Source organism: Megalobrama amblycephala, linkage group LG3, assembly GCF_018812025.1.
Source record: "Megalobrama amblycephala isolate DHTTF-2021 linkage group LG3, ASM1881202v1, whole genome shotgun sequence".
NCBI classification, from domain to species: Eukaryota; Metazoa; Chordata; class Actinopteri; order Cypriniformes; family Xenocyprididae; genus Megalobrama; species Megalobrama amblycephala.
In genome coordinates this window covers 53,472,130-53,489,084 of record NC_063046.1, presented here as the reverse complement: position 1 = coordinate 53,489,084, position 16,955 = coordinate 53,472,130, and the positions used below count along the sequence as shown (strand labels likewise).

General features: G+C 34.7%; 1 protein-coding gene and 1 long non-coding RNA gene across 2 annotated transcripts in view; both read right to left on the bottom strand.

The window, feature by feature from the left end:
* usp10 (ubiquitin specific peptidase 10) overlaps positions 1–13,270 on the bottom strand; it is a 41,691-nt gene extending 28,421 nt beyond the window's left edge. The window contains 1 exon segment of the mRNA XM_048186067.1: positions 12,968–13,270. Within this exon segment, the coding sequence (XP_048042024.1) occupies positions 12,968–12,988 (21 nt within the window). The 5' untranslated portion in view covers positions 12,989–13,270.
* On the bottom strand, positions 1,263–7,274 carry LOC125265696. The gene is made up of 3 exons (XR_007184334.1): positions 7,031–7,274; positions 6,663–6,890; positions 1,263–3,145 (listed from the first exon to the last, which is right to left on the bottom strand). It is a non-coding gene; the product is annotated as an uncharacterized LOC125265696 (long non-coding RNA).
* Positions 13,271–16,955: the final 3,685 nt, after the last annotated feature.

Genomic DNA, 16,955 nt, shown 5'->3' with positions numbered 1-16,955 from the left:
ATGAGTCTAGATTTTTCTGCTCACTTATACAAGTTTGTTATAAACTGAAACTTTTATAAAATCATGTGAAATTTATGTAAATATGGGTTTTGAATAGTGGTTAAACAGATCGTTGTTGATCCATGATACGTACGGACCAAGCCCCACGGTTCGGCACGCATGTGATTCGTGGATCAATTGCAAGTTTAACCGCAATAGAGTGAAAGGTTATCATTTGCACGCGTTTTGTCTGGCTAGTTTACACATTAAATAGATATAAAACCATTCCAGTGCTAGAGGAGGCAAAAAGGTTTAAATTCGGTATCGCACACCACGCGGTTATCGGTGTGCACAGACGCACATACATACAAGGCTCGCACTCACACAGAGAGAGAGGCGCGTTTCAGATAGCTCACGAACTCCAAATTGATTTCTCTTTCGCATCCTAAATGCACTTGGATGGACACACATGCATTATATCAGTCAAAATACCCCTCTCATCAAGTATTCTCGTCATCACATTCGGTTATGTCTTAAGTGAACAAGGTGAGAAATCGAATGTGTAACTATCGGATGTGTAAGTGTATGGAGTCTTACTCTTAAATTTACAGCAACCTATACATACCTGCTGTTGTCTGTCATGTAAATCAAACAACAAGATCATTTTAAACAACAAAATAACATCTAAATTGTGGCAGCAAGTAGTCTTTGATAAATGTTTAAATATACCTGCACATAGAGTATAAAATAAAAAAAGAAATTATTTCTCTATCTAAACTAATGCTCTATTGCTTGATTTATCCAACCATGTGGATCCATCCAAACAACGAAAAATGGCCAACGTTTTTGGATCCCATTCAAGGGGGCGCTGTCGAGCCCCCCTGCCACGCCCAGGTACCAGCCTCTGCCCTGCCCTGATGGCCGCAGATTCCAGTGTGTGGAAAGTTTCAAGAGTTTTTGAGCTTGTTAAGGCCCCCAAAGAGCTCCAGAAGGTTGGGGGGAAAGAAAAAAAAAATCCTTGGGGGATCAATAGAGCCCTGCACCTTGGGCCCTAATAATAATAATAATAATAATTAGGGCTGCACGATATATCACGCGCATTTCGTCAGTAAAGCCGGTTCCCTGATTACCGCTAAATCGCCATCACCTGCTTTCAAATGGAGCAGCATTTAATAGACAGAGCTGTAGATCACTGAAAAGCCACGCAATATCGCGTTCATATCGCAGGCAATTCATCAGCGATATCGCCTTCGATTTATTTCACCTAAGCAGGTGATGGCGATTTAGCGGTAATCAGGGAACCGGCTTTACTGACGAAATGCGCGTGACAATCTCATGCGATATATCGTGCAGCCCTAATAATAATAATACACATTTAGGTCAATCACAGTCCTCACAAAAACTAAGACTTAACATGTCTCCTCCTCATAGCAGACCATTTTAAGCCTGGCAGAAACTGCTTGAAAATGTATTGAAATTGTTACAAAAGTGATGTTTTAATAACGGGAGCATTTATCCTTTCCTAGGAGGAACAAAAAAGGAATCTAGATAAATTAGACACATAAGCAATCATTCTTCCCTATCACCAAGTAAATATGACAGATATAAACCTGCCACAATTGATTAATAGGGCTGGGTTAAAAATGATCAATTTCTCCATTTTAATGAAGAACCAATATTAATCTTTCAGTCCATGCGGTTTTCAGCTGATGAACGAACAAAACTTTGTAACGTACCTCCCATCCAATAAGTCACAATAAGCATTGTGCTGTTACTTCTGATATGAAACAGTCTCAGCTTTCTTACAATGAAATTCAAAAAATAAATACAGTTTTGGCGCTCTTTAATGTTGCACGACAGATTACTGTAGCGCCTCGGTTAAAGGGAAGCATCTCTCTGATCATCTCTTCCTCTTTACTACTAGTTATAGCACAAAATAACGATGAATGAACATCTGAAGGCATGTTGTAAGATACAGTACAACTTACTGAAAACCATATCATGTCACATGTAACTGCTCAATCTGTTTCAACCATTGAAAGTAGTCAATAAAACTGCTTGTAAACAAATGTCACAATTTTGTTTACCTCAGAAAAGCCATTTAACGACCATAAACTCGTTAGTCAGCTAGAAAACTTAACTCTAGAAGATCATTTTGCTAACTATATGTACTATATTGCATATTCATGCAATATAGTACATAGCCTACAAATCAGATCATTTTAAACAGAAATTGAAAGCTTATGAATCTTTTTTTGATTTCAAATCACGTTTTTCCATTCAAATAAGGGATATTATATTGTGGTTATATTATATTATAAATACCTAATATAAATAGTAATTATCACAGCATTTAAGAAAAAACATATAGGGATATTTTTATTATAATCTTTATTATAGAATTCCAAGTAAAAAAAAAAAAAAACCTTACACTGTGACAGGAACAAACAAGAATAAAACTTAATTACAAATATTTATGACAATTAATTGTCAGTACAAAATTCATAATCGTGATAGGCTTACAGAGATTTTTCTTCAAAATTTGTTAGCACTTTGTATTTATGGTATTGTTAGAAATCACCCAACATAAAATGGAAATGTAAAAGCTAAATATTGAATAAAATCTGCTGATTGTTGCATTAAATCATCCGAATATTGATTGATTGCGCTAAAAAAAAAATGAGTACATTATAGACTTCAATATCAATTTTCAAACAGGCATGATTTATTCTGATTATTCTGCTGAGTTAATTTTTGCAGCTTAATCGCTTACATAACGCCAACAGTTTGCTTCTAAATTTTTAATGAATTAATTTCAACTAAATTAAAATGAAACTGAATAAAGGAAAATTAATGGATAGTTTAATGGATTCCTTAAAACATTAGTTAAATCCAATATGAAGGACACGTGCAATGGTGTCAAGAGTACCAGGGCGAAAAGATCGAGGAAAAGCATGTCCTCTACTTGGGTCCTTCACAGAAACAACTGAGCATGTGTGATCTAAAACATGTAGAAAACCATAACACGTGCTGTTGCTGATTTTCCTTATTTTTATTTCTTTCAGATGTAGGACATTTTCACTCGCAGGTATCATGTCGTCAACTTGTCACCACTGCAACCGCTTGCGCATCCAAATTGTAAGCGCTTCTTGTGTATTCAAAGAACCTGTACACAAGAGATGCAGCAAGATCTTAAGAAAAGCTTGTCACATACCAGCAACTATACATTTAAAAATATTCTATTCGTTAGGATATTGATGCCAGAACTGTTTCCATCACTAAGTTTCATTAATGAATGTTCCCCTAGGGCTGGGCGATATGGACGGACAAAAAAAAAAAAAAAAAAAAAAAAAAAAAGGCACTTACATTTTCCTATAGTTTTAACAAAAATACCACAGCAAAAAGAAATGGACTAACTAATATAAATTTCAAGTTAAAGACAAGTAAACAGTAACAAAATAAAAACAAATGATCAATAGCACAAATAAATACAAATTCAGGTACAGAAATTGTAATAAATTCTAAAACAACAGCATAGTTATCTATTGAGAAAAAAAAAAAAAGATTAATCCTTAAAGTTAAAAAATAAAAAAAAAAGTTTAGTCAAGATTGGTGAGGGAATGTTTTTCTTTTGTTGCTTTTATGAACATTAATGACACAGACTGTAGCAGGTTTATAAGGCTGACAATTTGATGTGTATTTGTGTGGCTCCCTGTGCACGCACTTTTTACCAAATTGAGTCCTTTTTCGTGAGGTCTTGTGCTTAAACGGTTTGAAATCACATTAAAATGCACACACAGGAATTGTAATAAGTCACACACAGGAATAAGTGGAAATGAAATTACTACAAGTACAGGGTTTTTCCTGGCTCAAAATTAGGCGGAGGTGGTAAAATTCTGATCAAGGCAGAAGGAAGGGGGGAAAAAAAAAAAAAAAAAAAACTTTTACAAGCAATTATTTTAGGTATTTTAAAAGGGGGGTATCACACAGTTTCTGCCAATCTCATGTTAATCTTGAGTACCTATGGAGTAATAGTGCATCCTTCATATCTCCAAAAAGTCTTTAGTTTAATCATATTTATAAAAGATACATATGCTGTACCGAGTATTTCCGAAAACAGCCGAACGCCTGAAGGCGTTACGTGTGATCGCAGATAGTGTGACGAGCTGTCACAAGCACACGCAGCTTTTGTGTAGCAATCGTCTGCAAGCTATCAATGGTCAGCTAAACAACTGTATTTAAACACACAATACACAATCACGTTATACATGGATAACTTTTGAATCACTATAATGAATATAGCGTATGAATGATGAATAATGAATTTACGAATTCACTATGTTCGTGTTGTTTACATAATATGCACCTAGGTGCCTATCAGTTTCTATGGTTATTTTAATAACAAATATCGAGAGCGCATCAATGTAATGCGTGAGCACGAATCTCTCAGCTCCACTGAACACTGGGTTCTTTGGGAAGCAAGTTATCTTTCCCTCACAACCAAAAACACACTTCTTTGGTGACATTGTTGATTTTGTGAAGTCCTGTGACCTGTGCAGCGCTGCCGATGACTTCCGTAAACCCGAACGTGCGTTGATGGGCGTGCTCTTATTATATTGGTATAATTTCTGTTGAGCTTAAGTATATTTTTAGTTAAAGCTGTTAAGTTAAGCAATATCTCATGGGTTTTCCTTTGTGTTTTATATAATGACCACTAGAAGGTGCTCTAGGCATATGCTTTCCTTGATTGGTTTTCCATGGATAGAAATACGTTCAGTAAAAGAATGACGCACATTCCTTGCCTTTTACTAAATGAGAGTTCCGTGTCTTTATTAAAACCAACACATTAATGATTTATCTCTCATCCACCCGTGACCCACCTGCAATTACTTGGATTGTTATTCTGTATTACTTGGCCAAACCCGGCGGATTATCTGATGCGGATGTAAACGCGATCCTCGCATCACTTTCGTGCTCTCTCACAGACTGTATTTGACAGCGTCGACAAGCACTAGTTTCTGCTCCTCAGTGCACGTGATCTTCATGTTTTGTGCAGCTACTAACATTACTGTTTGTATGAGTGTTCGTGTCAATGCAGCTGCATGAGCACGGTAGCTCGATATAATAATACATATCTGATCATCTAAATCGCTTGAATGTCTAAACTGGCAAACCTTAAACATACAACTGACAAAGTTTAGTGAAGACGCAAGGCTCACCGCTCGCACGCTTTCTCTGTGTTGACTCTGCGTTCACCTGCGTGTTGACTGGACGGGGCGGCGTCATGTGGCTACACACGCGGTATTATGTTAAGTGGGAAGTATTAACAGGATTAATAAAACAAAATAACCGACATGGGAATTTGGTAAAAATAAAACGGAATGAGAAAAAAAAAATTTAAAGTTGTGTTAAACTTTTAATAAATTGTTGGTAAATTGTACAAGTTTCATGATTTAAATTAATTAGCAAGCTTACAAACCTTTAACCGTCTTGTGTTTACGTGTCTTACTGGTCGGTCCGATAATGGTCAGACCATCCTGTAGATAACCTGCTTCCTCTGTGAAGGCTATAATTACCTTAATCCTACAAACACTAACAGTTTTACTAAAAGACTCTTGCGCTTAGTTAAGACTATCACTACACTGACTCTATTAACCAAATATAAAATTATATATGCGTGTGTGTGTGGTTCCAAAACGCTATAAATCCATTTTGATTAATTTGAGTAAAAATTTTTTTCTTTACCAAGAAATTGGCAAGATGAAAACCACTATTTTCTGTTTCAAACTTTCACATAGCATATTTTGGTTATAAAAACGTTAATTTAAATATAGATTTTGATTTTCAAAGGTTTATTATAAAAACTGATTATTTTTTCCCCAAAATGCAATAAATCCATGACACTTTTTTTTTTTTTTTTTCAAAATGCAATTAAACCATCAATATAAAAGTTATTTTTTCATACTGAAAAAACTCTAAGTTGATTCACATATATGACAGCCTCTGAAATTTGTCAATACTAATCTTATGAACAGGCATTTGACTAAAAATACATTTAGTCATCGCTCCCAAAATGAATTCAACAAAATATCTTGTTAATGTTATAAATTAATTATGTATTTAATTATATACAATACTGATTTTGGTGGAAACTAATTTTTTTTTTTTTTTTTTTAAATGGCGTTTTGGAACCATAATATATATATATATATATATATATATATATATATATATATATATATATATATATATATATATATATATATATATATATATATATATATATATATATACACACACATATATTATATGTGTGTGTGTGTGATATATATATATATACACACACACACACACACACACACACACACATACATACACATATATATATTTTTTTTTTGTGTATACACGTATATATATCGGACACTTTCAGTTCTCTTGAAGACCTGCATGAACAGGACTTTTCTGGGGTTTTTTAAATATATATATATATATAAAAACCAGAAAAGTCCTGTTCATGCAGGTCTTCAAGAGAACTGAAAGTGTCAGATGAAAATCCAAACAAGGCTCTGCAAAAGTGCACATAATACCCCTTCTCACATTCACAACTAGCTGCATGAAAAGGGAGAGCAAGAAAAAAAAGAAACTGCAGTTCAAGCACATGTAACTGTTTGCAAATCACCGACCTACACTGCTGAAACGGCACCACAAGGGACAAACAGCAAGCAGTAATCCAATGGCCTCTGGATGGCGAGTACATCACAACAGAAAGAATGTGTCTTTGCCCATTTTCCACAGGCGTGCCGCACGTACCACACTAAGCTCCCCATCGCTGTTCATTTGGACTGGGGATTACCACAAATTAGCCATCTGCATTATTTCAACATGCTCTGGTGATAACACACGCCACACTTCTGTGAATGAGAAAGAGCCACGGGTGACACTCACGCTACAGAAATTGAGGAAGTATTAAATTCATCATGAAGTCAAAATTGACAATTCTTATTTATGGTATAGTGCAGTACGCATTAAATGATTTATTCACACACATTACTTTTTTTAATTCATGTGCGCTCCTAATATTTATTCAAAAACATGAACTTCCACTCCCCCTCGCAACATCTCTTCTCTGATGACGTGTTCCGGCACAAGAGCAGGAAAACAATCCCTCTCCTCCAGCAATCTGTCACTCAAATGAGATCGCAGTAATTAGCAAACGACAACAATCCAATCAATACTTGTATTTTACTCGGATGGATATACAACAACAACAACAACAACAACAACAACAACAACAACAACAACAACAACAACAACAACAACAACAACAACAACAACAACAACAACAACAACAACAACAACAACAACAACAACAACAACAACAACAACAACAACAACAACAACAACAACAACAACAACAACAACAACAACAACAACAACAACAACAACAACAACAACAACAACAACAACAACAACAACAACAACAACAACAACAACAACAACAACATTCACAGGGGGAAAAAAAGATGATCACAACTTCTGTTTCATGCTGACTTTAACATGAAAAATATGTTGCTTAATTGAAGTATAGTTTTAAAAATTGTTTAAATGTCCTTATCTATCAATACGTTAAAGTGATATTTATTATCATATTTATGAAGACTAAGCGCTGCAGAATGTGCACTGTGGTTTTATGTAAAATGTGTCAAACAAACCCCCACAGATAAGGACCAGCCAGACAAGTCACTGGATTTTCTGGTTTCAGTCCTGCCTTAAACGCATATCTAGTTCTAACGTCACCATAAACGACCATTGCCACATTCAAATGCTTTTTGACACAGCCTCTCTCAGCATGCTGAGGCGAGACCTTTATATTGCTCAGACCAGCAATATAATGAGAATGTCAATGCAAATCAAATTGGCTTTACAACCAATTACTGATTCACCATATTTACATATTTTATAATGCTTCTTTACAGCAATAAATCTTCAACAATTCAAAACTAACATCAGAACCTTTATATTTTCAGCAGGAGATTATCAAAGATTTACTTTTGTGCTACTAGCCACAAGTCCACCCATGCCATTTCAAATGGGGTGCCATCATCCCAGCTCACTGAACTTCTAAAGCAGATGTCATCATACTTGGAGAGTGCCCATCCAGCTGCCTGCATTATTTCGTTTCATATATAACAGGCTACAACTGAGGGATATCCTCTAAACTTGGCAAATCATAAACCCATAATTTCAATACATGCAACTTCCATTTCAGGCACTTCTTTCATTCCAGGAATAGTCTTCATCAAATCCTCCTCACATATTCAATTCAACACAGCCCAAACCTTATTAACAGTGTTTTGCATAGTCTGTCACAGAACATTAACAGACACATTGGCTCACCAAGCTTTGTAATGGCTGAAAGTGTGTCCAATGCCAAGGGAATCCGAGGGTACCAAGCAGCATGCATGTCAAACATGGACTTGAGTAAGTCAGAAACTATTGTTTACGTGATGTTGGATTCCAACAAGGCTGTAAATTTATTTTAATCACGGTTAAGTCAACTTCTGTTTGACATTTGTGTATACAGACATAGCAGTTACAGTTAGTCAACATAAACCAGTCTGGCTAAAAATACTGCAGTGGTGCATATTAGTGGTCAACCGTTTTTTTTTTATGGCTGATGGCGAGATCTCAGAGTAGGGTGGCTGATGGGTGATATACAGCCGATATACCTCATACTATTTAATTTAAAGATGGTAATCAACATGCTGCAATGAAGTTTTTTTTTTTTTTTTTTACATATTTACTAAATAATAAATAAATGAGCCAATTTCAAAAAAAAAAAAAAAAAAAATATATATATATATATATACATACATACATATACATACACACACAGGTGCGCACATAACTTTTTTGGTCTGGTTCTCAAGGGAGCACCTGGAGATGGTGCTTGGTACTCACACTTTACGTGACACACTTATCCTGAAAGCTGTCCTCATCACTTTCCTCCTGACTGCTCTCCTCACTATCTTCTTTTCTCTCGAACATGGTAGATGGTGATGATTTTTTTTTTTTTTTTTTTTTTAAACTAACATTAATGACAGACAACAGCAAGAATATTAGGCTGCTGTCATTTTAAGAAGGAGAAAAATAGATGCTATAATAACTTGTATGCTACTGTTTGTATGAGTGTTCGTGCCACAATGCAGCTGCACGAGTATGGTAGTTCAATATAATGCACATCGCTGACAAAGTTTACTTAGTGCCGCGAGCGGTGAGCCTTGCTCCTCGTCTCTGCGTGTTGACTCGGCTTTCACCTGCGTGTTGACTGGACGGGGCGGAGTCACGTGGCTAAGAGTTTGGTTTCAAAACAGCTCCAAAAATTTAGTTCCCACCAAAATTAGTATTGTATCTGGTCGGTATTGAAAAGTCCATTTTTAAATTTTACGCAAAATGTGATATTCGCAGTGTTATTCTGTCATGTTCTCTCCCTCTCTTTCAACCAATCACAGCGCACCACTCCACGAATTTTAAACAGTAACGGCAGCACTTTGAATACACCCCGAAATCCTAGTTTCCTTACTTTGTACTTCGTGATCAACAAACCAAAAAAAATTAATAATTTTGACAGCATTGATGAACCTGTGGTGGTTTCTGCGGTGGGGAAGAAACATAAGCCATCGAAATCGAATTATTTACGTGAGGAGATTAAGAAGATGAGGCACTCGGGAGGCGGAAAAATGCCGGCTGTTGCTTGTTCTCACATGACAGCATCAAACTTCTATCACAGTCCCCAAAACTGAATCATGAACCAAGCGGTGGCGCTTTTTAATCAGTAATGACAAACGGAGACAATTCATTTATAGCATTAACAAGATGACCCATTGCATTCATTTTGGGAGTGATGACTGACTGAATGTATTTTTAGTCCAGTGCCTGTATATAAGATTAGTAGGCTATTGACCAAGTTCAGAGGTGGTCATCATATGTGGATCAACTTTGTTGTGCATTTTCAACAGTTTTATTATGAAAAATAACTTTATATTGATGCAATGAATTGCATTTTGAAAGAAAGAAGAAAAAAAAAAACGGTCATGGATTTATTGCATTTTGGGGAAAAATCTGTTTTTATAATAAATCTTTGAAAATCAAAATCTGTATTTGAATTTCATTTTCCTGAATAAAGAAGACTATGTAACGCTAAATTTTTCAAACAGCACACATTGCATTTTAATTTGACATAGCAGCAAATCATGCCCCGATCCACTTTGCATGGACAAACTGACATGTAGAGTACAGATATATTATTATACAGGCTACAAATAAACATTTCAGAGGATCTAATCGCTGGATTGGATTCACTAAAGTGAGGTTCAAGGAAATAAATATTTATTAGATATTCAATGACAAATTATATAAATATGTATTTGCTGAATGTCCACAGTATAAGATCATTCCGTGTCAAATCAACCAAATTTCAGAAACTTCCTCTGCTCATTTTTTTTTTTTTTTTTTTTTTCCCCCCAGGTGAAATAAATATAAATAGTGATGAAAACCAAAATATTAAATATCATGGATGAATATTTATTGAGTAATCCAAGTTTTTGTAGAGGGGGTCAAAATGGAGTCAAATTACAGGGGGGTAATGACTTTAGAAAGATGGCAGCATCATTTTATTTTTACTCAGAGATTGGTAGGTCTGTTAGTAAAATCTGTTGACTTTAGCAATCTTTGTTGCATTTTATGCCAATGGTGAAAAATGAAAAAATAATAATAATGCTGAAACTAGAAATGTATCTTGTTTCCCTCTAACAAAACAGATGATAGAACATTCCTGTCTTGAGTACCATAAATATTCTTTTTCCCAAGTTTGCGTGCCTGTAACTCAAGAAGTATTAAAGCCTATCATAACATGATTTTACATTCTGCTTCTTAGCAAACTTTTCATGTGGTATGTTAATCTCAACAAATATTCATCCATGACATTTAGGCCTGGTTTCACAGACAGGGCTTTGATTAAGCCAGGATTAGGCCAATTAGGGCATTTAAGTAGCTTTTATAAACCTACCATAGAAAAAAAAACATTACTGGTGTGCATCTTGAGACAAAACAATGACATATTTTAAGATGTGTCAGTGCAAGTTTCTTTCAGCTCAAACATGCATTTTAGTCTGGGACTAGGCTTAAGCCTCGTCTGTAAAACCAGGGATTAATATTTAGTCTTTCACCAGAAAAATATTAACAAATTTAAAAATTTGAGCCAAAGACCTCTAATTGAGTTGACAAGGAATGATCCTATAGAAAATGGGAACATGACATCAGCAACGCAACGCATTCTGGGACTTTAGGACACAGACACTACAGTAGAGACTGAGTAGTAGTGGAGGTAGACATTCAAATGTATATACAGTTAAAAACACATTAGAATGGTGAATGCTTGCTGTGTTATGAACTGCCATAGCCGCTCTCATGACCGGCGTGGAAACCATCTCAAATGAAGAGCAATTTTTCAGTTTACCAGCTTGGAAACAACACAATGGTGAATGTGAAAGTGATAATAAACAACTTGACCAAAATGTTAGTAATATAGTATTAATACTCTATAATTCATACGTAAATTAATGAAGATGAAGAATGGGAGGTCTGACATCTGCACTGCCAAAACAAAAGTCCAGGTGCTGTCAAAATAAGAGTATTTTCTGCTATAATGACAAGAACAATTGCCAAAAATCAACCTTGGTGATATATCGGTTGACCTCTAGTGAATATTCATTGCTAAAGAGAACTCTGCTATTAACTTACTAGCTGTAACAGAATAATGACATGTGAATAAAAAAAATCTTTAATTACACAGAGTTGTGAAAAAAGCACTTCAGAAATGCCATAACCATATCCTTCATGTTTACATGAATACTGGCTAACTAACACTTTGACAGGACCTCGTGCTTTATGCATCTAGATTGTCTATTACAACGCAAGCATCTTCCATTTATCAGAAATACCCATAACTTGACATATTTACATATTTCAACCATATGGCAACCCATTACAATGTAGCGCTACAAGCTAACCAACTTTATGAAAGTGGCAAACTTGAAGATCGCACATGATTATATAGATAAGACAGCCCGATCCAGAACATTAAACACATTTGGGATGCATTTCATTGTACAAGACTTGACATTAAGGGCAGCACAGTTGAGACATGTCGTTCAGCATGTGGCTAACAGTTGAGCTACAATGATGTAGCATCTACATCGTGCCTCGTTTAAAGTTCGCCGACTTCAAACCCTGTCTGAAGCCACTGGGAATACAGTATAATATTGACGAACTGTCATCGAAAATGTAATGGAGGACATGTGCTCAATAAACAAGCGAAAAACTCGAACGCAAGAGTTTGAATGAGGTTGAAGACAGGAAGCGATACCGCCCCCAATCAACAGGCCTGTCTTACTACATTAGCCACACGACACGACTCTATTTCAACTTGCTTCAACTAAAGACACATCGTGGAAACAATTCGTACTCTCTTACTATATTCGGTGGAGTGTGGCAGACGTTTAGCACCCGACAGAAATGTCGCCAGAAACGCGGTATGTTCACAATAAGGGAAAACGTTCGCCTGCTAATGACCGTTATTAACTGAGCACGCGCGCGTGGCCAGGCCGCTGCAGCAGCGCGAGCGGGTGGGCCACGCACAAACTCATGGCCGAAAATCTCACATTCACGCAAAGCCACGCACGGCCCTCATGACAGCCGAATGTCGCTCGTAAAGCGTGCTTGTAAAGCTCGCCTGAGCGCGAGCTAGCTGACGGAAAGTGAGTGGCTTTCAATAAGCGCGTGAGGCCTGCAACCATGCTGCTGATTCAATGAGCTCGCGCGCGCACACCTCGCACTCCGACAGAAAGTACAGCGCAGGACAAAACACCCACTCTGAACGATTTTATGATCTGAAATGTAACAAAAAGAGGCAGAACTGTATTCCTACCTGGTTACTGTGTGAAGCCATGCTCCCGGTGAGATTTCTCCACAATCACAAGATGAATGTTCTCTCGGGGGAAAGGGGGTAAGGTGAGTTTGTAGTACTTGGTATTACCAATAAACACCTACTGTGACATGGTTTCCATTTTGCTATGGTTTGTCATACAGTGGTTTTACTCAGGTTCAGTGCCACTACTCCAGCATATCACGCCGTTTCCCCCACCGTCGCCGCCATCTTTATCTCGCGCCTGTGTGCTGCTGCCAGTGGCTAGCTCGCGCGCGCACCCTTCTCAACGAGCTCGTGAGCGTGCGTTGACGTCCTGCCGGGAGGGTGGGCGCGCCAAAATGACGTGCAAATTCAAACCTGCACTAGGTTACTGCTGTAAGCATAGCTGGAATTTTGTTAGATTTATTGGAAAAATATAATTTGTTATAATGTTGTTATTTTATCCCCTGCATTTAATCTTTATGTATTAATATAGATTTATATTAATATAGTGTTTTTTGTTTTATATATATATATATATATATATATATATATATATATATATATATATATATATGTGTGTGTGTGTGTGCTATGTTAAGTCTAAGCCCCTCTTAACACTGATGCTTTGAATGTAAATTGTATGCCATTTTGTTTTGTAAATTTGTAATACTTTTGTTAATATTTCAATAAAAAATACTGCTGTAAGCATAAGATGGTAAAAAGGTTTTTTGATTAATACCTTACTTTTGTTAACAAAAAATGTTATTCACAAATGTATATATTTTTTAAATCAACCCCCCTGTTTACAGTATTTAAGAATTATTTGAGACAATACCTAAAAACTTGTCAAAAACAAAAAAGCTGGAATTTTGTTAAATTTATTGGAAAAATATAATTTGTTATAATGTTTTATTTATCCCCTGTAGTTATTCTTTATTTATTAATATAGATGGATTAAAAATTGAAGTGTTGTGTGTATATATACAGTACAGTCCAAAAGTTTGGAACCACTAAGATTTTTAATGTTTTTAAAAGAAGTTTCGTCTGCTCACCAAGGCTACATTTATTTAATTAAAAATACAGTAAAAACAGTAATATTGTGAAATATTATTACAATTTAAAATAACTGTTTTCTATTTGAATATATTTGACAAAGTAATTTATTCCTGTGATGCAAAGCTGAATTTTCAGCATCGTTACTCCAGTCTTCAGTGTCACATGATCCTTCAAAAATCATTCTAATATGCTGATCTGCTGCTCAAGAAACATTTAATGTGTACAATTGTACAAAATATTTGTGTACAATATTTTTTTTTCAGGATTATTTGATGAATAGAAAGTTCAAAAGAACAGTGTTTATCTGAAATCTAATCTTTTGTAACATTATAAATGTCTTTACTGCCACTTTTGATTGATTTAATGCATCCTTGCTGAATAAAAGTATTCATTTCTTTAATTTCTTTTCAAAAAAATAAAAATAAAAATTCTTACTGACCCCAAACTTTTGAACGGTAGTGTATAATGCTACAGAAGCTTTGTATTTCAGATAAATGCTGTTCTTTTGAACTTTCTATTCATCAAGAAATCCTGAAAAAAAAAAAAAAGTACACAACTGTTTTCAACATTGAAAATAATCAGAAATGTTTATTGAGCAGCAGATCAGCATATTAGAATGATTTCTGAAGGATCATGTGACACTGAAGACTGGAGTAACGATGCTGAAAATTCAGCTTTGCATCACAGGAATAAATTACTTTGTCAAATATATTTAAATAGTACACAGTTATTTTAAATTGTAATAATATTTCACAATATTACTGTTTTTTACTGTATTTTTAATTAAATAAATGTAGCCTTGGTGAGCAGACGAAACTTCTTTTAAAAACATTAAAAATCTTAGTGGTTCCAAACTTTTGGACTGTACTGTATATATATATATATATATATATATATATATATATATATATATATATATATATATATATATATATATATATATATATATATATATATCCTATGTTAAGTCTAAGCCTCTCTTAACACTGATGCTTTGTACTACTGCTGTAAGCATAAGATGGTAAAAAAAGGTTTTTTGATTAATACCTTACTTTTGTTAGCAAAAAAAAAATGTATTAACAAATGTAGATTTTTTTAAATCACCCCCCTGTTTACAGTATTTAAGAATTATTTTTCTTAAAAACCTTGTCAAAAACAAAAAATAAAAAAGCTGGAATTTTGTTAGATTTATTGGAAAAATATAATTTGTTATAATGTTTTATTTATCCCTTGTACTTAATCTTTATTTATTAATATAGATGGATTAAAATGGAAGTGTTGTTTTTTTTGTTGTTTTTTATATCCTATGTTAAGTCTAAGCCCCTTTTAACATTGATGCTTTTGAATGTAAATTGTATGCCATTTTGTTTTGTAAATTTGTAATATTTTTGTTAATATTTCAATTAAAAAAAGTGTTGAATGAAAAAAAAATACTGCTGTAAGCATTTTTTTATTAAATATGGGAACTATGAAGAAAAAGGTCACATCGTTTTTTTATTCAACAACATTATTTGTTGGCTAAGCATTTTAACCCCTCCCCCTTTGTAGTCATTATGAACTATTTGGTAGAATATCTAAAAGTCTAAAAAATATATATAGCCTAATAAAAAAAAGCTAGGATTATAAATGATAAATATAATTTATTATAATATTTTGTTAAAGAGATAGTTCACCCAAAAAAGAAAAGTTGATGTTTATCTGCTTACCCCCAAGGCATCCAAGATGTAGGTGACTTTGTTTCTTCAGTAGAACACAAATGATGATTTTTAACTCCAACCGTTGCCGTCTGTCAGTTCGTATAATGCGTGTCAATAGCAACATAATCTATAAATCAAAAAACATGCACAGACAAATCCAAATTAAACTCTGCGGCTCATGACGGCACATTGATGTCCTAAGACACGAAACGATCAGTTTGTGCAAGAAACCGAACAGTATTTATATCATTTTTTACCTCTAATACACCACTATGTCCAACTGCGTTCAGCACTCGGTTAGTGAGGTCTGATCGCGCTCTGACAACTGAAGTGATCTCTCGCGCTTATACTTCAATGAGTGCGAGACATCACTTCCATTGTCAGAGCACGTTCAGACCTCACTAACCGGATGTTGAACGCAGTTCCTTGTCTTAGGACATCAATGTGCCATCATGAGCCGCAGGGTTTAATTTGGATTTGTCTATGCATGTTTTTTTACCCTTATAAATTGTTACCATTGACATGCATTATACAACTGACAGACCATTTTAAAAATCATTTAAAAGAGTCAATCAGTTAAAAATCATCATTTGTGTTCTACTGAAGAAACAAAGTCACCTACATCTTGGATGCCCTTAGCAGATAAACATCAAATTTTCATTTTAGGGTGAACTATCCCTTTAATAAGCCTGTTATATTCTAATGTGTTCGTTGGCTGTTTTTGTGTTTAGAAGGTTATTATTTATTCTTTTGAGTCTATGCAGATATTTTCTTGTTTCTTATGTATTTATTTTTTTCTTTTTAATTTCTTTTTGTGTCTAAGCCCTTGTTATATAAGTTGTAAATTAAATGGCATCTTGTTTTAATTTTTTTGTTTTCTTATGAATAAAAATGCAATACAAACTACAGTAAAGTGCATAAATAAATACATTGTAAAGCTAACAAATGTTTAAAGTCTTAAAGTTTTTTTATTATTTAAAGAGTCTTTACTGTCAATACCCAAGCTGGTTTCAGCATATGAGTTACTGAGAATGGAGCTGTTCAGTTTGTAATCCTGAAATCTTGGTTGTTTTTGACTTCATGAATAAAATAAGATCTGTGGTTAATATGTTGCTAACAATGTTCTACATCAGGACTACATCCAAAAGGATGTAATTTTGCATGTATGAGAAATTGGACAACAGGTGTAGTTCTTATGCAACTTGTTAGCAAATAATGTTTTAAATACCACAGCAGCTTCAAAACTCAAGGTA